We start from the raw sequence: 23,818 nt of genomic DNA on the forward strand, positions 1-23,818 counted from the left end.
ATAGCCATTGATAGCCTTATCCTCCATAAATTTATCTAATCCACTTTTAAAGCCATCCACATTCGTGGCCATCATTGCTTCTTGTGGGAGCCAATTCTATAGTTTACTATGAGCCTTTTTCACAGCTGCTGCACACTGGGTCAGCATCTGCATCAAGCTATCCACTACAACTCCAAGGTGTTTTTCCTGGTCAGTCACCGCCAGTTCAGACTCCATGAGTGTATATGTGAATATGCATATTTTTGCCGACATGCACCACTTTAGCCTTGTTTACATTTAATTGCATTTGCCATTTTACTGCCCATTCACTCAGATCAGAGAGGTTGTTTTGGAGCTCTTTATAATCACTTTTTGTTTTAACCATCCAGAACAATTTAGTATCATCAGCAAAGTTAGCCACCTGCAAGCTTGGTCCTCTCACTGCCCATCCCTAACTCTAGATCAGTTATGAACACGTTAAAAAGCACAGGTCTCAATAGAGATCCTTGGAGGGCTTTATTTTCTATATTACTCTATTGGGAGAACTGTCCATTTATTCCAGCTTTCTGTTTCCTGTTACTTAACTAGTTCCTGATCCACAAGATAACTCCCCTTATTCAGTGACTACTAAGCTTACTCAGGAGTCTTTGGTGAGGTACCTTGTTGAAATATTTTTGAAAGTCTAAACACACTATGTCAACTAGATCACATCTATCTATTCTTGTTGACATTCTCAAAAGAACTCTACTACGAAGTGAGACAGGATTTACCCCTGGATCTCTTTTTAAAAATTGGTGTTGCATTGGACACTTTCCATTCCTCACGTACGGAGGCAGATTTAGGGGCAAGTTACATATTTTTGTTAGAAGATCAGAAATTTTACATTTGAGTTCTTTAAGAGCTCTTGGGTGCATTCCATCCAAACTGGCAATTTGCCAGTTTTTATTTTGTCAGTGCCTATAATTTCATATCTTGTTACCACTATTTGCCTCAATTCCTCAACACTCTCTTCCAGCAATACTTAGTTCAGGCACAGAGATCTGCCCTATATTGTCTACAGTGAAGACAGATGAAAAGAATTCAGCTTCTCTTCAATCTCCTTATCCTCCTTTAGCACACTTTTGACCCCCTTATCATCAAAAGGTCCAACTGCCTCCCTAGTTGGTCTCTTGCTACTAGTGTATTTAAGTAAAATTGCGTTGTTGGTCTTTATGGTTTTTAGCAATGTACTCCTTAAATACTTTTTTTGCATGCCTTATTTATACCTGCATTTTTTGCCTTCACCCGTTTTTGTTCTCATGTGGTCAAGACTCCCCTTTTGAAAAGGACATCTTCTTGCCTCTAATAAGCAGAGTCAAAGAAGCTTTTATTAATTTTATATCTTGCCCTTCCTCCCAGAAGATGTGTAGGACACAAACATGTGATAAAACACTAAAAACATCTTTAAAACAATTCCAGCACAGATACAGACTGAGATAAGGTCTCTACTTAAAAGGCTTATTGAAAGAGGAAGGTTAATCACACAGGCATCCTCTTCACACTTGTGGTCCCTTTTTTGATCTGCAGTATACATTCCACCTGAGCTTCTAATATTGTGGCTTTAGACAATTCCCAAGCATATCCAAATAATGGGTTGTAATAGTGTCAGATTATCTTACTTTCTCTGAAATGTGGATCAAAACTAAACAGGTTTTAAAAGTAAAACATGCTAGTAGATTTGAAAAGTGAAATGGACTGCCTTCAAGTCAATCCCAACTTATGGCAACCCTGTGAACAGGATTTTCATGATAAGCGGTATTCAGAGGTGGTTTACCATTGCCTTCCTCTGAGGCGGAGGCAGTGACTGGCCCAAGGTCAGCCAGTGAGCTTCATGACTGTGTAGAGATTTGAACCTTGGTCTCCCAGGTCATAGTCCAACACTGTAACCACTATCCCACGCTAGTAGATTTAGCTTACCATATTAGCAAAATGCTCCTAGATGCAAGGTGGTGATAGGAATATGACCCATATTGTGCAAGGAGCCTGAGGGTCAACTCATAAGTAAGGAGAATGAGCTTCTAATTGTTCTCATCGGTACACAGACCACCACTCTAAACTGCAAGCAATCTCTTTCCAGGGTTTTACTAGTCTCACTTCTATTAATCAACAAGAGCTGTAGCAGCCAAAGTCAGAGTCCTTTGATGTGTGTTAATAAAATGAAAGAGTTGCTCACACAATAGCCTCTCTTATATCTTGGAAAATTTAATTGTTAAAACTCTTTCCTAGTCTAACTTATTCCAGCTCCTCTTCCAGGGCCAAATCATTCTTGTCTCTGGATGTTAGCTGACACTACCTTATGTATGAAGATTTCTTGCAGACTTGGGCTGTTACAGAACTTTTATCAGTTAAGGAGGAAGATTGGATTTGCCATCTGGGAGCTAGAAGTTTTGGCCAATTAACTATTTTGGGGGGAGCACAGTCAAACATGGGTAGCTCAGTGCACAGCAAGAACAGTATTCTGAAAGCTTCAAATAGTGCTGGTGGTCCAGACTCTTGCAATTAGAGTAGGGATGAAAAGATCAATTTCAGTTCTCTTGGTTTTCTCATTTTTCCAATGTTAAATCCAGTTCTCTACGTTTCTATAGTGATCTGCAATTTTTTTAAAAAAATCCTCATGAAAATTCTCCATTTTAGTGCGAATTTCTCCAAATAAACACATTTTTGTCAGCAGTTTTGACAAAGGTACACATTTTTGCAAGCCATTTCTCATTTCATGCCTTTTTTCATGTTATTGTCATTCATGTATTCATTCTTATTCACACTTTCCCCTAATACATGCATTTTTGTAAATGTTTAGTTGGTTACCTTCATCCCAAAATTCTAATAAATGCAAATTTCGAAGGATGGCAGTTTTGGTTCTCACATTGTTTCGGAAATTGCAAATTTGATAAATTCTGCTTGAAATGCAAACTGAATAGAAATTCTCACCCATCCCTAAATCAGAGTACTACTGACTCTTTATGTGGCAAGGATGAAACTATAGAACCAGAATTCAAAGCAATACATATGTATAAGCAATTTTGTGCAGGCATGAGAGTTCTTTTCCATGCTCACTTTCCTGCCCCAAGAACTCATATTACTAAAGAAACTACTGGATATAGATGACTAGTTTTCAGTACAGAATGCTCAGAAGTCATATCACATAGAAACTCTCCACTGACCCCTTGAATCTCTGCTTCAATCTAGTGCTTTGAATACTTTAGTGCAAGTGAGCTCCAAATAATAGCACTGTACCAAGATGATGGTTTTTAATATTTTTTGATTTAGAAAACTGTCAGTTACTGCAAGAGATTTTTTCTCTTCACAGATGAATGTCTATCTGGTGTTGTATAATGCTTTCTAGTTATTGCACATCTGATTGAATCATAAGTGCTTCTGAATACAGCTGTGCTTCTTGAAGTTCCCATGTTCATATGTGTCCCTCATGAAAAGTGATCAGATGGGGACAATTTGTGTCATGATAAAGTATTTTATTAGAAAACATAACAGAGTGCTTTCAAAGTACATTTTTATAGAAACATATCTAAGGAAATAATTTAACCTTGTCAGTTTGTGCGTTGCAGCTTTTCAGTGCAAGTGAGATTCCAACAGTCTATTATTAGTCTGTGTACCAAAACCACCTGTGTATGACCATAAAGCTTTTGCACACATAGATGGGAGGTCATTGATTTCTGTGCCTGAGTATGTTCACCTGCACCACATCACATGCAGCTCTGAAGGGTTTAATCACCCCTTGGATATGGTATTTCAGCACAAAAGAGTTGGAGCAAGAAGCAGTGTCTGCAAATGAAGCATGTGGGCCTTTGGATCCTGCCAATTTTCTTGTACAGTCTCTTGTATAGAGACAAACAATTATATATACACATACAGCACTGAGTAATAAATCATTCAAGGTGGAAATATCTCCAAATGTGGATCTATGTATTATACTTCAAAAACATTTTAATACCTTAAATATCTTCACATGAATAAATATACATATATGCAAAGTTTAGATTTGGGTTATGGTTATTCTCTTCACAACAAACATTTTTATAGCAACCTAAAACTGTTCCCTTCCTACATATCTTCTAATCATTTCAACAGGAATAGCATTGAACTTTGTAGCCAATAGGGATGGGTGAGAATTCAACTGAATGTAGATTTAGCACTGAATTTTTCAATTGTCTGCATATTCTTCATGTTTGCAGAGTGATCCTTCAGCAGCTTTCCAGACACTGAATTCCCCTCCCCCCAAATATATTGTTCTTTTACACACACCACAGCAGTAGTTTTTTTTCCTCTTTCTCTCCCACCTCCTCCACTTGAATAATCCAAGCTTCAAGAGGGAGAAAGCAAGCCAAGCCTATAACAGAGATTAAAAGGCAAGTCTAGACCTAGAGAGTCTCTTCCATGTTAAGGACTCTAGGCTTACACAGGAGGAAGTGGAGGATGAAGAGCACTGAAAGCTATTTTTCTTCTTTTCTTTCCAAAAGAAAAACAGCCAGTCTGTGTTTGCTAACAAGAAAACTGACCCGCCTCAGTCACAGCAGAGGAGGAGAAACCACTTTCCTTTGCTTTCAAAATATTAATATTTCCTTTCAAAACATTGATCCTTTCTTTCATGCATTGGTATTTCCTTTCTAAATTACTGATATTAATATCAATTGTGGGGGTAGAAAATATTGGACTGGTCAGAGCAACACACAAATAACAAACTTGAATCGATACTGCCTGTTAGGTCGACGGGATGCTTTTGAAGATGCACAAATGGATCCCATCCCTAGTAGCCAACAGACATTTTAAAAACAAAACTTGAGGGACTGTTCCTCATCTTTTTCAATGCAATATTTTCTGCCAAATCATTCTTCAAATTCTACATTAGAACCAGGCATTTTTCTTCTTCTGATAATACATAGCCATAAAAATGTGTCCCAAGCATGGAAACCTTGAACCCAAGCCCAAGTTGTGCTGCACTGCTTACATGGAATTCCTGTATGTATGGGCTTTCCTCATTCATTTCAATGGATGCAACTCTCTACATCCATCTCTTTGTACAGACTTCCCATGGCACAAATAGGAAAGATACAACAAGTGAAGGAGTTTTAGCTGCATATAATAGAGCCACAGTACCCATAAGAGATCACCTGTAGTTGCTACAAGTTTAACAAAAACTAGGAAGATCAAATACTTCTCTGTTTAAAACGTTTTCATGACACTAGTTGTACAGGAGAAAAGAGGTGGTTCACAGTTATTATAGACATTAATTTTGTGAATAAAATGGAGATGAGAAATTCATGTAAATGTGCAAAATATATGTCACAATCTTGAAGAGTTAACAAATTTCAACCATGAGAGTTTTAACACCTATGTTGCAAGGAAAAATCAATTATGTGATCCATGGTATTATAGAGTATGAATAGAATGAAAACTGCAGAAATAATTACATTGGGTTGTATCCAATGGTGAGTTTGTTTGCAAAATGACTTTTGATTCAATGGAAACATCAACGGGAGGGGGAGGGATTTTCAGTGATTCTTCCTCCCCCTCTGTACCTCACAAAAATGTGCTCAAGAGGATGGGGAAACCCTCCAGAACAGCATAGGAGGTACAGCAATGCAGCTGGAGGGAGAAAGGGGAATCAGCAAAAATTGCCTTCCCCTTCCATTAGCTGAGGCCTCCACTAGACCAAAGACCCTTCTGTGAATGGAAGGACTACTGTTTGTGGAAGGGGACTGATTGCATAGACAATACATCTGTACTGTAACAATTAACTACACTTTTCTCTAGTATTTCCCCATCCTTCTCATTCAAAGAATCCTTCATTTGCAGATCAACTAATAAGAATAAAAACACTTTCAGCATCATTTTAAGGTCTAATGATGGTCTTGCAGTGAGCCTTTGCACTCCAGGGTACCTTTGCTACAGAGTGGCAGCAAGAACATTTTGCGTCATTACGAGTCTGGGCCTAATTCAAGATGGGCTTTGCATGTTCAAACATAGGGAATTTGTTTGTTGAATCCCCTCAATAAGCAAACTTTGACCCCATCTCTTAAAAGAAGCACATGGAAGATTATAGCCACTATATTTTGTGTGATTCTTGCATCTAATTCTTGCATATAAAAGTTTCATAAATAAGATGTAGGAAGTTAGAAAGCCGTTACAAATTTTTTTAAAAAAAACATTTTCTTTTATCAACTGGTACAATCAGAACACGACATGGAAGAAAAACTGCAAGAGTATTACCTCTTATCTACTAAATGTCATTTTTCATATATATGTATACAGTATATACACACACACACAAAGAATTAAATGACGTCAGTCTTACAGAAGCATACTTGCTTAAGACTGAAAATGAACAAACACACAATGCTGAAGAACTCTGCAGAGATTTCCAGGATGATATACTGTACAATTATGAAACATAAAAGCTCATATAAACTGGCATTTTAAAAAGTTTAGTTCCCAATACAAAAAGTATTGTTTGAAAGTTGTCATAGCACAAATATAAAATAACTGCTAACCTAATTTGGACAAGTTTGTTTCCATACCCAAAGGATCTTCCAGAACTGGAAAACACAGGAACTACATTGATTCAGTAGCTTTTATTCAAAAGTTTAGGTTCCACTGTCCTGTATTAAGATCCCCTTTACTCATCTATTCATGACGCATTAGTTTTTTTGCTTTGCTTTAATTGCAAAGATAACAGAAAGAGTGCATAATTTTAATGGCTATATAATGTTCAGCTTATCAGCTAATAATATACCATTCTTGTTTGGCTACGCATGTAAATCCACTAAGAGATGACATATTGTTCAACCACCATCCATTGTACTTTATTGCTGAACATAAATAATGACAAGGCACAGGACTGCAACAAGTCCAAGAGCTTGTAAACCAAGGAACCAAAGCATAATCCAGAAGAATATGACTATTACAGGTTCCACAATCCATTCTCCAAAATACATCCTTGTGAAGCCAATACTGATGAGGCTTTTGTTGAGCTCTCCAAAGAGAGTTCCCATTTTTTTATAGTCATCTATAATAGGTTCGATACTGTCTCTTCCTTCTTGGACCTGCAGTTAAGAAGAGAAAAACAGATTATTATGGTCTGGATCAACAAATTCATACTATGCTAGTGATGCCTCATGTGCGGACATGCTGGTGTTTTTCACCTTTCTGAGTGGTAGTGCTTTATTGCAATTCCTCCTACTATGATAAGCAACAACTTTCATTATAGGCTTAATACTGACACTCATTTAGTTCTGTCTCTGATTTGAACGGTGTTGTACTAGCAATATCCCTTTTTCAAGTCTGTTTTTAATTAAATCCTGCATAAAGTGCTTTGCATATACAAAGGGGCTTTACCTTTTTTCGATGCTCTACTTTCACCTTTTTAAACTTTAGGAACTGTAGTAATTTCTTCACTTCATTACACTACCTTTCCTATCTTAAAAGTTCAGAGCTCAGTGATAGACCATCTACTGTGCATGCAGAAGGTCCTAGGTTCAATCCCTGGCATCTCCAGGTGGGGCTGGGAAGGCTTCCTGTCTGAAACTCTGGACAGCTGCCAGTCAGTGTAGACAATAATGCTAGATGGACCAATAATCTGGTTCAGTATAAGGCAGCTTCCTATGTTCCTAATGGTGACACATTGTCCATGGAAAGGATGAATCTTACACAAAGCTTCTGTGTACAAGCTTTTGATGGAAATAGGTAATGTAAAGCACCATTTTAAGATGATAAAGTGGATAACACAGAATATTGCTAATGCTTCCATTAAAGACAAGCAAAGCTCAGCAAGAAGCTACTCATCAATATTTTACTCAAAAAGTCAATACTGTGAGCAACACAAGTCTTGCCTAATAAACTTTAATTATCATGATTATGTCAGAATTTCTCTATTGAGATGCGTAGCAGAGTTGCGTAGCGCTGCGGAACGGAGAGTATTGAGCAAGCTTAGTGTGTGTGTGTTTGAATCTTTGCTAAGATTCTACCTTCCCTGCAAATTAGTCAGACAGAGACTTTAAGTTTTAAAATAAGGAACAACTACTTTATTCTGGAAGTACATTCTTGATATAGAACTCTTTCCTATCTAGCTAACTAGCTATGCTGGAGCAACGAGCACTGGTCCCAGTACTCGCCCTCATCCTGGTTGAGAGGAGAGACAAAGAGAAGATGTCTGCTCCCCTCTCGAGAGAAAGAGAACACTGAGAAAGGCAGGAAGGAATTGAGATCAAACATCCTGTTGCTTATCAGTCTAGCAGGAAGGGAAGAGACGGCAGGATCAAAGGGATAGGTATAGCCTCAACCAGCAAGAGGTCTAGCTCTCTAGCTACCCTTATTAACTCCATGCAGCCTCAACCCACCAAGTTGGATTTAAACCTCATACATTCCAACCGATTAAATATCCATCATAAAACAACATTTCGGGAGAAGATGACTGTTTTAAGTCTAGTTTTATAGTCAAAACACAATTCTACATGGATGCTTCAATTAGATATTTAACAGCAAGAATAATTGTTTGCATGTGTTCTAGTGCATAGTAAAACAGGCCAAAAATGATGACTGTCAATGCAATCCTAAGTACACTTACTATGAAGTAAGCCTCATTAAGGTCAATGAGACTTACTTCCGAGTAAATATTCTTAGGATTACATTGCACATCAATAAGTGCATGAAGCATGTCATCAAAAATTATTCTAGTTTTCTAAATTTGATAAGGGTTTAAGTGCTGCCTCTCTTATTATTCCAACATTGACACATAAAGAGCGGTATTCATACATCATTCATCCTGAGGTTTATTTTAATCCCTCATCCCTTTGATCCCAAACAGACACAGGCAAGGTATATAGTGTATGCCGTACAGCACAATTTGCCAACCTTCTTGGGCCCATGGTCACATATGCAATTTAGAGAAACTGTTGTGGGCACCACATGTGTACTGCAACTCTCCCCTCCCCCGCTATAACCACTCTGAAATATGCCCCAGTGTTTGGGTTGAAAAAACCCTTCTATTCACTAAAGAAGCCTTCTTTCAAGTCTACTTTCAGCAGAAGGGGTGAGACTCTAGGGACACCAGGGAAGACTAGGGAAGCACACGCGACCCCATGAACCCTATGTTGGTGACCTATGCCATACACAATGATCCAGCAGAGTGTATCAGAGACCAGAGTTGTGCACAAAAGTCTACAGTTTCATAAAAATAAACAAATACAGTAGCTTTGGCAGAACTTGGAAAAGTTACTTTTTTGAACTACAACTCCCATTAGCCCCAGCCAGCATGGCCACTGGATTGGGCTGATGGGATTTGTAGTTCAAAAAAAGTAACTTTTCCAAGCTCTGAACTTTGGGTGGTTCAACATTTTCAACCAACACACATTAAATACATTTTGTGTGATTACTGTGCAGCTCCTTAAAGCATACAGATAGTTACAAATGAAAAGCCTCAAGGTTACTCTTCCTTGTTCATTTTCAGGAGTTTACTTCAGACAAAAAAAAACACAAAAGCTCTTATATCCCCAAAACTGTTCAGTTTGGCTTGGTAAAATTTTCTCCTACCTTCTGCAGTATTAAGGGTGGAAACCTTGAGCATTTCACTATGTCTGCACTGGCATTTTTGCGATATATGATTTGAAAGATCAGCTTCATGCTGATACATAACTGCCCCCTTGAGTTGTGCACTGCACAGTACTTCAGTTGCATGACAAATGTGCAACAGGGTATGGAATTCAGTTAGCGGATCAGCCAAATCACATACTCTAAGTGCCCCTATAATAGTCAATATTTTTCCAGTACATGTTTTGCCTTTTATGGACATGTTGGGTATCTGCAAGTGGAATATCTAGGTGAGGGGACAGATACATCTTGACTCTAACACACATGGACACAAAATGCCCCATCCATGGCTTGACTTCCTTTCTATTTTCTCTGTCCCCCCTCCTCTCTCTCACACACATACATAGAGAGGAGAGAGAATGTGTAAAATGTTGCTGAATGCATATGCAGTTGAAGCTATTTCTACAACCAGATCCACTGCAATTAAACATATTAAAACATTACATATTTACATTTAAAAAGTAGATTGGTCTAATCAATTTAACATACAAGAGGCAATAAAGAGACTTCAGCAACATGTATGAGAGGAGAGGATGATGATTCTTGCTATGAAAACAGGAGTGCTGTAATGGTTAAATCAGGCATAGCAAAGGTGGTGCTGTCCAGATGCTGTTGGACTCCAACTCCCATCAGCCCCAGCCCGCAAGCATGGCAAAAAATCAGGAATGATGGGAGTCATGATCCAACATATCTGGAGGGCACCACATAAGAATATTTGATGAGAGAGACCCAAGTACAAATCACTACTCAGCCAAGAAGCTTGCAGGGTCATAAGCTAGCTGGTCATAATCTTTCAGCCTAACCTATTTTACACCATTGTGAGAATAAATGAGGGGGAAGAAAGGAAAATATATATGCTATTTCGAGGAAAAGTGGGACATAAATGCAATAAATTGAAAGTGTACATAAGAGAGCATACAATCACAGGTGCAATTGTGCTATTGCCATTGAATGGATTCAAAAGAGTGCTGACACAGGATGTTCCTGCACTACATCATCAATATTTTCAGAGAGAAAGATTACTACATTCTCCCACATTTGTGAAATACTATGAAATTTACAGCAGAAAAACACAGAATGTACCTTTATTTTTTGTCCTAGATAAGATCATATTTCGCAACATTAGGAAATCACAGTATATTTATATTGTGTACTTTAAAGTATCAATTTGATTAGGAAAAATACAAAATAAAAGTTGCTATCTATCCATAGAAAAAAGACTGGCATGCTTGCAACTTCTGGTCTTCACATTGTTCATTTTCTGCTAGCTTCACCTTGTCAATCTTTGTTTTCATATAAGACCAATCAATAACTGGTGTTTTTATAGCCAGTGGCCTGAAAATATGACATTTTAAGTGAAAAGGGTTTGTATTTGCTGAATAATTTTTCCAAATTGTTTAATGTAAGATGCACTACTAATACAAGCAGCTCATCACATAAAAGAAAGCAGTACTGCAATAAATTCACTCAGAATGATTTGTGCCCTAATCACGAGCCCTTTCATCATTTACAAAATGAACAAATATTGAAGCATGCATTTGCAAACATTTGCTAGAAAAATGGCTGCTACTAAAAACAGCATTCAGCAGAGCAACCTACTGTTCTCTTCCACCCACAAGAAACTAAAATACTATAGTCTTTAACATAGACCTTTTCCATATTAAGGCTGTAATATTATACAAATATATTTGGAAGTAAGTGTGAAGAAGAAAACATTAGCTCATGAGCCTCTCTCTTTAAGATGCCATTTTTTGTCCATCAGGATGACTTAGCTTCCCTAGGGGCAAACTCCTCACATGGCACAGGCTTCCAAGTATTCTCCAGGCACACAGGGCCAGAAATTTCCCTTTTGCATCAACGGTGAGGTGAACACCAATATTGGATTAAACAACGGTTATTTTATTGAATACATAAAACATTCAACATTGGATAATTCAGGGGAAAACATATATACCTTTGCCCCATTGACTATTCTAATGTATGTTAAATATGTTGTAAGCCACATTGAGAGCTTCAGTTAGTAGGCAGGGTATAAGTACGCCTAAATAATAGTAATAAAACAATCAACTGCAACTGTTCATAATGCAAAGGGGAGGGAGGAAAGCCTACTCTGTTCCTGAGTGACAGGCCTGGATGTCCATGCCAAGTATGTCATTCACGGCCATGCGCACACTTCAGCCTAAAAAATACTGTAAAATTCTCACACTTTGGGGAGGGGAGCTTAAGATGCAAACAGGTGACAAAACCAGGACCTATCTAGACCAGTTGTTAGGTCCCTGCTCCTTCAGTGTCCCACCCACTATAGACACTCACCCCAAGTTTGAGGAGCCCTCATGTACTAGATCAGAAGTAACTTTTAACTCTACTCCTCTATTTTTTTCTATCCTATCTATTGCCAGGTACAATACATATTTTGTATTGCAGGGTTAAGTCTCCCTTGCACAATATCTAATATCTATGGACAGTGAGCAACAGGGAAAATGAAAAACATGCCTATCATTAGCCAATTTTGATAGCATTAACAAATTCTTCCCAGCCCCATAAATGGAAACCAGCATACTAGGGTATATCTAAACTCAGCGAGGGTGGTTTGGATGTGTTGCTGTCCACTGCAAAATGGAGGCCAGGCGGCATGGGCGAGGACCTTTATAGCCTTGCCCAGAGTCTTGGCCTCAAATCTTGTGAGAGTGACATGGTTTGCCTGGTCTTGTGAAGGCTGCAGGATACCATTCATTATGAGACCAGTGCCAGCCTAGCAGGATGAGCTAGAGAGAAGACAGTACCACCTTTGTCAATGCTACAACCATTCCCATTCCGACAGTGGCTACTGTGTCTCCAGCAAATCCTTGATTGCTGTGTATGTAAGGAGATGATTGGATATCTCTCCCAGTTCTCACCTCTAGCTAAGTATAACAACTCTGTCAGAGGTTCTCAAACTGGTCCAGGAGCTCAAGTCAGGTGGTCTGCAAAAAGACTGCCCAACATTGAGAAAATCTGTACTTGACTCTGATTTTTTTTTTCCTGACAATGAAGTTAAAGGCTGTTTAAGCGCAGGGACTATTCACGACAGGAAGAACAGGTAATATGACATCCTTAATTTATCATTTATGTATTATATGCTTTTAACTTTGGTAGGTTTTTAATTGTATGTGTTTTTTATCTGGAAGCCGCTGTGAGTTCCAATTTGGAAAAACGGCGGGGTATAAATAAAGATAATAATAATAATAATAATATTCTATAGTATTTCATGAAAGGAGTTTGTTAGCATAACCTTGTTTATACCATTCCAAGCTTGATTATTTTGAAAATATAAACTTTAAATATGTACAGTAGGGCCCCGCTTATACGGCGGGTTAGGGACCAGGCCCCGGCTGTAAAGTGGAACCCATTGACTATACTGGGTTGTGTTGTGCGAAAATGCCGCAAAATCGGCTTTAAAATGGGGAATTTCCCCTAATTGAAAGCCATCGCATCAGCGGAATGCCGTAAAGCAGAACGCTGTAAAGCGGGGCCCTACTGTAATATAAATGAGGGTTAGCTAAAGGTATTAAAGGTTTCTCGAATTTTAAAATGTAACATACCAGGAACAAATTACAGCAGTGGATTTATATTTATCTACAGATAAAAATGAAATAAGATAGCAAAGCTTGAACAGTCAGGAATGACATTTAACTGTTAGCAAATGGTTTATTTTATTTCTTTTGGGAAGGAAAAACAAGAACAGGCACAGGATTAAGCTGGTATTGCTGAACCAAGATAAGGAATACATTAACAGTGAAAAGCAAAGCAGCCACTATGCAAAAATTGTATTCAGCTGTTACGGCAATAAAGGTTCCAATATTACTGTCAGTCATAGCTTTTCTATGTCCCCCCCCCCCCCGGAGTTTAGTTCATGGAAGGCGAGCAAATACTTGACAAAATCGGACTCCCAACTCAGCCTGAACTTTGTGAAGTGATTTCCTACAATAAAACAACATTCCAGAAGTGTTGTGTGAAACAGGAACATAGACTCTTATAAGTAGCATTACCTTACATTAATTAACATTAGTAAGTAGTGACTAACACAGTTTGGCACCCAGGTGACCTGTACAATCTGCACTGTGTGTGCTGAATACTCATCCCACATCTGTCTGTGCTGCAGTCCAGGTCAAGTGCAAGACTGGAACATTTGGAATGGCCATGAGTTGAGACCAGACTGTCCTGCATAATATTTTTTCTGTTTAAAGAGGAACATTCACTATGCCATCCATTTTTCCATGCCAGTGCTAACTGTACCAACACTGACCAGTGGATATGCACAAGAATTTTTTCAAACAATAAAACCATAGCACTATACTCATGCTGTTTCCAGCGTCACTAGTTTGCGAAAATTCCAAATCATCATAACGGATTGAGTAGCAGAATTGTTGCAACTGTATAGTCAGATTCTATATAGTTAGTAGTGGTAGCTTATGGCTGGCATTTAGCATTTGTAAAGGGCCAAATGAAGGACCTCAAGCTGAAGTAGTATGAGAAGGGTGAACACTGTGAACTTGTAGTTTTAAAAATCAAACAATGAACATTATGGGACACAAGAGAGTTTCATTTATTTTGTTTTATAGTTTGTTAAACCTAAGGGCGTACACAAGAAAAATGCAACAATATAAAAACACACAGAGTTATAAACTAAGCAACCGGCATGCAAATGGTTTCCTTTTCTGCTTCCCGCATCAGCCAAAATGTGCAAAACTCTGACCTTACAGTATTTATTACAAGTATCAACCATAAATGGCAATTCATATCAATCATTCATTCTTCATTGAGAAAAAATATTATACTGAGCTTCTCCTAATGCAGATAAAAAGACTTCTATTTGTAGTAAAAAATACAATTAAAAAAGAGGCACAGCTAGGAATATAACGTTAAAATCCTTGCTTGGATATATATAGTTAATATGCTATATTTCTAGAGCAACTTTCCAGAACAGAATGATTATGGCATGGATCCAGAGTTCCACTCATACAATGGAGCTTTTCTGTGTCTCCCCCTTCCTGCTGTATTATATCCACAAACACAGTTTCTTAGGGTCAGGGATGTGATGTGGAGGGATGCAGCTTAAGGAGAATCAAGAGAAGTCTGCATTCCAGTGGTGCAAGGGACTCTCTGGATGCCACTTTATATACATGGCGACTTCTACAGCACACATTAAAGCATTTATAGAAACAGAGTGAGCTTATGAAACTTCATGGCAGGTTACTTTACACATTAACCTAACTAATTCAGATATTCAGACATTAAGCCTTCATTAGGGCAAGGGTCACAACTCAGTGGTAAAACACCTGCTTTGTATGCAGGTCCCAGGTTCAAACCCCAAAATCTCTAGGTAGGACAGGGAATGTATCTTTTCCAAAATCCTGGAAAGCCACTGTCAGTGACCATACTGAGCTAGATGGACCAATTGTCTGGCTCTGTATAAGGCAGTTTTCTATATTCCCATTATCTTTACTGGCCAGCACCGTTTACTCTCTTTTCCCAATTTTTTTTCTTTTCCTTCCATTTTTGCCCTAAAGTAGCTCAAAATAATTATCTTATAGAACTATGGCTGCTTTCCCTTGCAATAGCAGTCAGTGGACTTGCAGGTGTTTTACTTTTTTGCTGAGTGGAGAGAAAAAAATTGTCAGCACAGCAGAAAGCTGAGCCAGATGCTGAAATCCAAATGGCCACCAGCTGTGGTAGTGAGGAAAGGTCACTCTCTACACAAGGGCCAGTTTCCTCTCTATCTTGCCTCCAGGCACTGGAAAAAACAGCTCCAGCAAATCCACAATAGGCAGTCCAATACTCAACATAGCTCATGAAAAACATTTCTGGAGTTTAACCTAATGATCCTCCCTCCCATTACTCACTGAAATCAACATAAGAAAAGCCCTGTTGGATCATACCAAAGGTTCATGTAAGTCCAGAATCCTGTTCTCACGTGGCCAAATAGATGCCTATTGGAAGCCCACAAACAGGACGTGAGGAATTGAACTACATCATTAAGGCCTAGAAATAATACATAAACATACCTGAAAAACTTTGTTTCTTGGTCAGGAGGATAGAGAGCTATGATATAAAAGGATCCAAAGAACAAACAGCCTGTATATGAATGACCTCTTAACTTTAAAACTCTGTGGTTCACAATTTGATTCATTAAACTTGTGCTAATTCCAAACACATTTACATATGCTATATGTTTGTTATGCCTAAATTAACAATTATAATTGGGATCTTTGTGTGAAATTTCAGTTGCATCTCATAAGGCTGCTGATGTCCTATCTCTATTTCCAAAGATATTTGTACTATTCTTGAAGTGTTACCATAATTTTAATTCATATCACTACAAATATTTCCCAAACATATGTTCTTGCGACTCTGAAGGCAATTATGGGTATTTCCTGAATTATTTAGCACTCTTGAAACCACCACATTACCTCAGTTGCCATAAAATTGGAAACAGACAGAATATTTGCTTCTTGTTTTAGATCACAATACAGGTCCACCCCAACCCATTAAGACAGGAAAACAAAACAAAAATTAAAGCATATTAACCATCAACAGCTGGTTCCTGAACAGCAGAAAACATCATGGTTGATTTCACAGATGAGGCCTTGGTTGCAAGTATTGTGAAGTTAGCCAACAGAAGATACCTTCTTTTTGTATGGCATCTACAGTAGAGCCCCGCTTTACGGCGTTCCGCTTTACGGCGTTCCGCTTTACGGCGCTTCGTTCATGCAGCGGTTTTCAATTAGGGAAAGGCCCCGCTCTTACAGCGCTTGTTCCGCTAATACAGCGGTTTTTTTTCCGTCGTGCACCATTTTGATGTCATTTTCGCACGACGCGGCCCATTATAGTCTATGGGCCCCCGCTTTATGGCGATTTCTGCTTTATGGCGGGGGCCTGGTCCCTAACCCGCCGTATTAGCGGGGCCCTACTGTATCAGAGTTTTGTAAAGAAATAAATTTTCCGATTTTTAGTTGCAGAGTATGAAAAGCAAGTTTTGAGCACATAGAACCTTCTAAGACTATCCTGATTAACACAAAGCTGAGAGGCTTTCATGAAACAAGATCTACCTGTGAGGAAACAATCTATACATCCAGGAAGCCACCTTTCACCAAGAGATAACTTTGTACCTGGACCCTACCCTTGCTTCTTCTTCAGCATAAGCAGCACTTTGCCTCTCATCCATTGTGTGCATGAGGCAGTGTCAAGGCCTACTTCCTTATGTTACATCTAAGCATGCTTGGTTTGTTGTAGAAGCCAGGTTTGACATCAATCTGCTTGCAAATCACAGTTTAGGGGTGTTTTCATCAGGAACCCATTTTTCTAAAAGCTCCCACAATGTGAGAATTTCAGGTTACTCTTAAATATTAAATATTTAAATATCTTAAATCAGAGGATATATCCTCTTCATTTTTCCACATGGGTCTGTCAAATTCATGAAGAGCCTGCACAGACAGCCCCATTTTACTCAGAAGGACGTTCTCCCATATACATATGCCCAGAATCAGATTGTAATTGTTGAACATATTGTAAAGGAAAAGCATGCCAAAGTCTGTACATGACAGGTTGTATGAATATAGGAAATCAACATCCAAAATAAGAATATAAAACTACATAGGTAAATAGTTAGGAAAGCATGCAACTATACTAAAATGCTGACATATTAAATAAGCATCACCTCCTCCTCTCCACCCTATATATTGTGCCTACATATGCTCACAAACTTCAGGATATTTCATTCTTGTTTATCTCCTTTGTATTAAAATATTGAGTACTTTTAAATGTTACTAATGTTGCCATATGGAATAGCTAATTTTTCTATGAGTGGCTCCATGTAGTTGCGGTGATGATGATTGTGCAGGCACCCATCTTATAATGGACACCTTACTGTGGGGGGGGGGGAGGGATGTGGTGTCATTTACAAGGGAAGACCCATTAAAATGGCCCTTGCCCACAAAGTTCAGTAATGTAAACACTGCCACAGGTGTACAGGAATCACATGTGGAAAAGCAATTCCTGTGCAACTAGGGCAAGGTTCTATGGCCCTCTCAGAACAGAGCCTAGGAACAGCCTAAAAGAAACTTATACTGTGTTCTTACTTGCCATAAAGGTGGACATCCCAAGCCAAAACCTATTCAGATTTTTTTTTTAAAAAATGTATCAACTCCCTAAGGCCTTGGCTTCAGATCAAGATAGGGAGAAGGGATGTGTTTACCATCTTTTTTGCATAGTTGTGATAACCATCCTCAGTCCTCACATGGTTTGAAATGGAGGTGATGTTTCACAACCAGCCTTGTAAGGTACTTTTCCAGAGCCAGTCATAATTCCTTTGAAGCATATAACAAATTCATTATTTTCACCAGCCATACTCGGGCAATCTCAGACCACCTCAAGGGACTAATGGGAATGTAGCCCTGCCCCAGATGATTATGTACATGCCAGTCATGTCCTCTGGCCAATGTATCAGTTCAGTCTGAAGGGGACTGCCTTCTAGGTGCATAGGGTTTCCAGTACGGGACAAGAACTGAAGGGCATCTGATGCATGAATAGGGCTGAGAGTCAAATGTAATGTTCATTCAGTGTTCACTTTATTATAAATTAATTTTCATTTACTGACAGCCATCTTCAAGGCAACAAATAAATATTTCAAACAAGCAAACAACATAAATTAGATGAAAAGGCTAAGGGCTCCAGTAAAACAGGGCTGAATAATTAAGCAAAATAGACTGTTTTTTAAATACAGCTCTAAATGTTTTTCAGTTAAGAAATTTTTACTACAAAAACAATGGAACAGTGTATATGCAAAACTCCAGTTAATTATGAGTTGTGCACATCTCTCTGTAAAATGTTGGTAAGTCTCTATAATCAGTATGTTCTTCCAGCAGGTTATGCTCATTTTATCTGCTTAGGCAGAAGTGTCTGTGAGGACATATTTCTGAAACAATACATACAGAAAAGCTATAAGCCTAATAAAGTGAAAACCCACTAGGATGAAAAAAATTAGGACTGCAACCTTTAATTGAGTAATTAGTTAGATGCACAATTAAAACATTTTGATTTGGCAAAAGAGATGTTATGATTAACCAGGAATCAGATTTTTAAATTTTTTAAAAAATATTTATAAGCACTCCTAAAATGACTTATAAAAAGTACTTCTGCAAATACTTAGAAAAACCCACCATTTAAAAACAGGCATCGTTTCTCTCTCTTACATGGTAGAGAATGCCTTTAAGATTATGCCAACTGCATCATGCATGCACATCAAGAAAGTTTTTGTTTTGTTTTGCTTCTGAACTATGCCTTTTACAAGAACTGTAATCTGAATATCTCATTCCTCCATAGCCCTCTTCATACATTATGGCTTTTCTCTGCACAGACAATGAAAATGTGGTAAGTGGCATATCTGAAATGCATATCTGCTACATGCGCCCACAAGTGCAGCTGTACATATACAGGCAAGGATCCATCTGATCAGGAAACTTGCTTTTCACGCCTTCCATTATGATCAGCACATACACTTAGATTCACTAACAGGCAAAAAAACCTTGTGGTTTAAGACAGTACCTATAGTCAAAAGATATTTCTACAATACTTTAAAAAGCAGGGAAATTGGGCAGCTATAGTGAATGCACCAGGGGAGCATTCCTCCTCTCTGAGATATTGTACTGCCCTACAAATTCGTAAAAATGCAAACACAATTTGGGTTGGTCTTTCACAGTCCAATCCACTTCCTGTGTAGCCTGGAAGAATCTGGTAATGTGTACCTCTGAGCATATGGTGAGGGGTGGCAACACCTGCAATCTGCCCAAATAACAGGGCTGGAGTGGGCAGGGGAGGAGGAAGAAGGAAGAGGAGAGGGCAGAAAGAAGGGAGGAGGAAGGGAGACAAGAGGGGAAGGAGGAGAAAGGCAGGTTTGATCATTTGCATGCTTATTGAGTTCAGTTGGATTTACTCCCATGCAATCATGCTTCAGATAGGTAAAACTGACCACTGGAGAGGAGGAGGGGAGAGGGAAGGAGAGGATTGGAAGGGGATGGGGAGGGGGACGGAGGGAACAAGAGGAAGGAGATAGGAGGAGGGGAGGGCAGGATCGATCCTTTGCATGCTTTTTGAGTTCAATGGAAAGTTCTCCTGTGTAGTCATGCTTGGATAGGTGAAACTGACATGGGGGAGGGGCAGGAAGGGGAGGGGTAGGAGATTGGGTGCATTGACATTGGGCAGAGGGGAAGCCCCTTTCCTTTCCAAAAGGAAAACACTGTGAACAGTATCATTTTTTCCCAGCATTTCCCTTACCTTTTTATTCTACAGCAGACACATGTAGTCTCCCAACCAAATTTAAACCAAAGCTGTCACTGGCCATGTCTACACCAGACCTTTATTTCATTTTACACAGTCATGGCTTCTTCCAAAGAATCCTGGGAAGTGTAGTTAATTGAAGGATGCTACTAGGAGGCCCTGTTCCCCTCACAAGAGCTTCAATCACAACAGCTGACTGTTAAACCACTCTAGCCACTGTCAGCGGATTAAGAGTCTCCTCTCAGCCCCCTTCACAAACTACACTTCCCAGGATTCTTTGGAGGAAGCCATGACTATCTAAAGGTCTGGTCTGGGTGTGGCCCCCCTGATTAGCCAAACCAAGCAGCTGTGAATCTGGTTTTCAGAACACTGACAGTTGGTTTTTACTGAGCATGCCCGGGGCTTCATTGAGTTCAATGCTAAATTTCTTAAATTAATTAAAAGTCAGCCAGGCATTTTTTTAACTTTTAAACTGCAGAAGATGAAGGTCAGAGTACGGAGCAAGGTCAGTAATAGGATTACAGGTACTCTGTGAATATGGCTTGGTTTTTAATTTATTTCAACAGATTATGAGAACTCTGACAGAAAAAAGTCCAAAAGGGCTCTGTTTTTTCCTCTCACTCTTTTTACACTCTGAACTCGTTTCTCTCTGACTGTTTTGTGTATCACCATGAAAATTTAGAGGGTTGTTAAACAAGTGTTTCTGAGTTCAGGACTATAGGTTTTGTAAGGTTTTGTTTTAAAATAAGCTTATGGGAAGCATCAGAATGGCATGGGGAGATATTTTCAATTTAACATTGCGGAATGCGAAAAATCCATGCTGGCTATAGTATATAGCCACTCTTGTGGCTGTATAATACATGTTTCAGACATGCACTTCAACAGATGGAGCTTGCTGCTCCGCACTTAGCACGTGAAGAACCCCAATATATGAGGAGGACTTATATCACTCAATAAACTATGTTCTTCTGAAAAATACAAACAATAGAGTATAGACTCTTTTTCTGAAATCTTTATCTTGTCTTTCTTCAGGAAACATAATTTTTCCTTATTATTAACTGAATTTATATCCTGCCTTTTCTCCCAAAGGAGCCCAGGGCAATGCCTAAACTGAATGAACGATGCCAAGAGGTTTGAAACAAGTCTCTAAACATAGATGAAGATAGCCAACATTTCCTACTGAGTCTAGGAGGATAGGCACACTGGCCTATAATTATGCCACTGCTATGTGGTCCTTCAGGTATCTCCAGATTGTGCACATTGTAGTGCACTATTCCCAGTACTATGTCTATCTGTGCACCTGTGCATGAGTAAAAAGAGGTACACTTGACCACACACTACTATTCCATATCAATACATTCAGATTAAACTATCATCCTTTATTCTAGTGGTTTCTAAACTCCCCCCCCAAGGACCATCTGAAAATTGCTAAGGGTCTTGGCAAACCACTTAATGATTTTTTTACCTGTTGTAGGAATTCTAATGTGCTGTGCTAGATGAGGTATGATTTTAAAATTGTATTTTAATTGCTTCTTTTATTTCTTATATATTGTATTCCATAGAATTCCAACTGTAATATAATAAAATACAATATATAAGAAATAAAAGCAGCAATTAAAATACAATTAAAATCAGTATGAATATTTAATATGATGGATATGTTGCCTTCAACCACAAATCCACACACACACATTATGGACCATCTGAAAGAAGCTTGTGGACTATTGGTCCACAGACCAAACTTGACTTATTCCATACTTGCAAACCCACAGATAGTTATAACTTCACACAACTTGAAAATAGGGGAAGTTATTTAACCATTTAGTACTTTTTGTTCACCGGGATTGTGTTTATAGTAGTGAGTTTGTTCACATACCCCTGCAGCTGAGCTCTTGTTCAGAGCAAGTAACTTGCAAGACCTATTCCTTGAACTATCCCTAAATATTAGTATTTATTTACATTTATTAAAATGTCTGTACTGCTCCTTAGTTAAGCTTCCTGAACATTTCACAGTGATACAGTAAAAAAAGTCAATAAAATCTGCACCACCACATTCACATCCACACCATACATTTCAAGCACACGGCTTCCCAAATAATTCTGGGAACTGTAGTTTAAGGATGCTGGGAATTGTAGCTGTGAGGAATAAACAGTTCCCAGAATGCTTTGGGGAAAATATGCATTAAATATATGGTGTATCAGGCTGCCATGCATCTGAGGGATGTTTGTAGGGTCTGGAGGACCAATTTTATGCTATTTTTTCCACAGATGGAAAATCATATTCGTGGAAAAAGTATGCACAGCAACATAATCATGGCTACAGGGTGTATTTTCCCCTCCCAATACATCGCAAGAAAAACTTGTAAGAGGGCGGTAGAGCCGGACTCCAGTTCCACGAAGTTCAGTATCTTTTTCGGTGATCATTATTAAACTCCTTCGAACTTACCAGGGCAGAGGCAGCATGGATGCCAAGACCTGCCTTTTAAATAATGGTTCTCTTGCAGAAGAACAGCTATGCTCTCTTTCACAGCTCTTCCCCTCCACAGCTCAGCCACCACAGACATAATATGCAAGGATGGGGAGAGGGGCGCTCTCCCTGCCTTTCTTCTGCGCGTGTTTTGTTTGTGCATTGTCTGCTCTGTCAGCGTTGCACAGGTACAGTACTGGTGTGCCATTCCCTCCCCCTTCCCTTGAACATCAGAACGCAAAAAGAGCTACTCTGGATCAGACCAAAACATTTCCTTTTCACTCCTGTATCCCACACCGGGATAACCAGATGCCTCCGCAAAGCCCACGAAAGCAGGACTTGAAGGCAACAGCCCCAATCGCTCCCCACATGGCACCTGGTGTTCGGATCCTGCCTTTGGACCTGGTTAAGGTTCAAATAGTAAATTTACGCGCTTTATTACACGTACCCGGCCTCCAATGTTTGAAGCGAAGCTGTGGGAATGAGAGGCAACCACTCACCTGCTGTTCCTCCTCCTCCTCGTCCTCAGGAGGCGGCGGCTGCTGCTGCTGTTGCTGCCGCCGCCGCCTGTGTCGAGCTGCTGCTCTCCCACCCAAAGACGACAACGATGGCGCCGGCTCCCACTCCCTCTCGAAGACATACTCCGGCGGCAGGAGCAGTTCTTCGGTTGAGCCCATCCCTCCCTTCGTCGCCGTTGTGGGGAAGCGAAACTGAGTCGCTCCCTCGCGCTCTCCTCCAGGGTGAGAAGCTACTCCCGCCAACTGAGCGTTAGCCAGCTGGCTCGCGAACGCGGCGATCCGTCACGCCGTTGCTTCTGCCGGCGCCGCCGCCTCACAGGGCGTGTCTCGAGAGCCGTCACGGGGTTTGGAGGAGGAAGAGGAGGGCGGCTAACGACCGCGGAGAAATGAGAGGAGGAGGGGCGAGAATTGTGCCAGCGCTAGAGGGCGGGAAAGAGGGAGTGTGTGTGTTTGTGGTGTATGTTGTGTGTGTGTGTGTGTGTGTGTGTGTGTGTAGAGAGGGGGGGAGAACTGAGAGCGTCTTTATGCGTGAGAGAGAAAAGCTGAGTGGGTCTGAAATACGCGTTTTTACCTTTTGTGTATGTATATTGTGTGAGCAATACACACATATTCCAACTGTTCCTGCTTGTCACGGACAGACCCTCTCTTTTTTTGTCCCCTGTCCCTGATGAGCCACTCTCTCTTTTTTTGGTTTTGTAGTAGTTTTGTGGGGTAGGGGACTTTGTTAAAAAGAGCAACTGTTAGCAAAACACAACAATGGTCTTGTGGGCACCATAAAAACCTTAAGAACTGTATTATGGAATATTCCAATCCATACGATTACATTCGGCGCCTTCCATTGTAAGAGTTTCCAGAAAGGTCGCTGTGGCGAAAGAACAACGCAGAGTCTTTCAAAGGTAAA

At 39.6% G+C, this 23,818-nt stretch overlaps 1 protein-coding gene across 1 annotated transcript; it reads right to left on the minus strand.

Annotated features, from left to right (window-relative positions):
* Positions 1 to 3,467: 3,467 nt before the first annotated feature.
* Positions 3,468 to 23,397, minus strand: FAM241A (family with sequence similarity 241 member A). Its single transcript, XM_061585375.1, has 2 exons — positions 22,900 to 23,397; positions 3,468 to 7,076 (listed from the first exon to the last, which is right to left on the minus strand). The coding sequence occupies exons 1-2, from the start codon at positions 23,074 to 23,076 to the stop codon at positions 6,837 to 6,839; spliced, it is 417 nt and encodes a 138-aa protein (XP_061441359.1). The 5' UTR covers positions 23,077 to 23,397; the 3' UTR covers positions 3,468 to 6,836.
* Between the last annotated feature and the right edge of the window lie 421 nt (positions 23,398 to 23,818).

This window comes from Rhineura floridana, chromosome 9, assembly GCF_030035675.1.
Source record: "Rhineura floridana isolate rRhiFlo1 chromosome 9, rRhiFlo1.hap2, whole genome shotgun sequence".
NCBI lineage: Eukaryota > Metazoa > Chordata > Lepidosauria > Squamata > Rhineuridae > Rhineura > Rhineura floridana.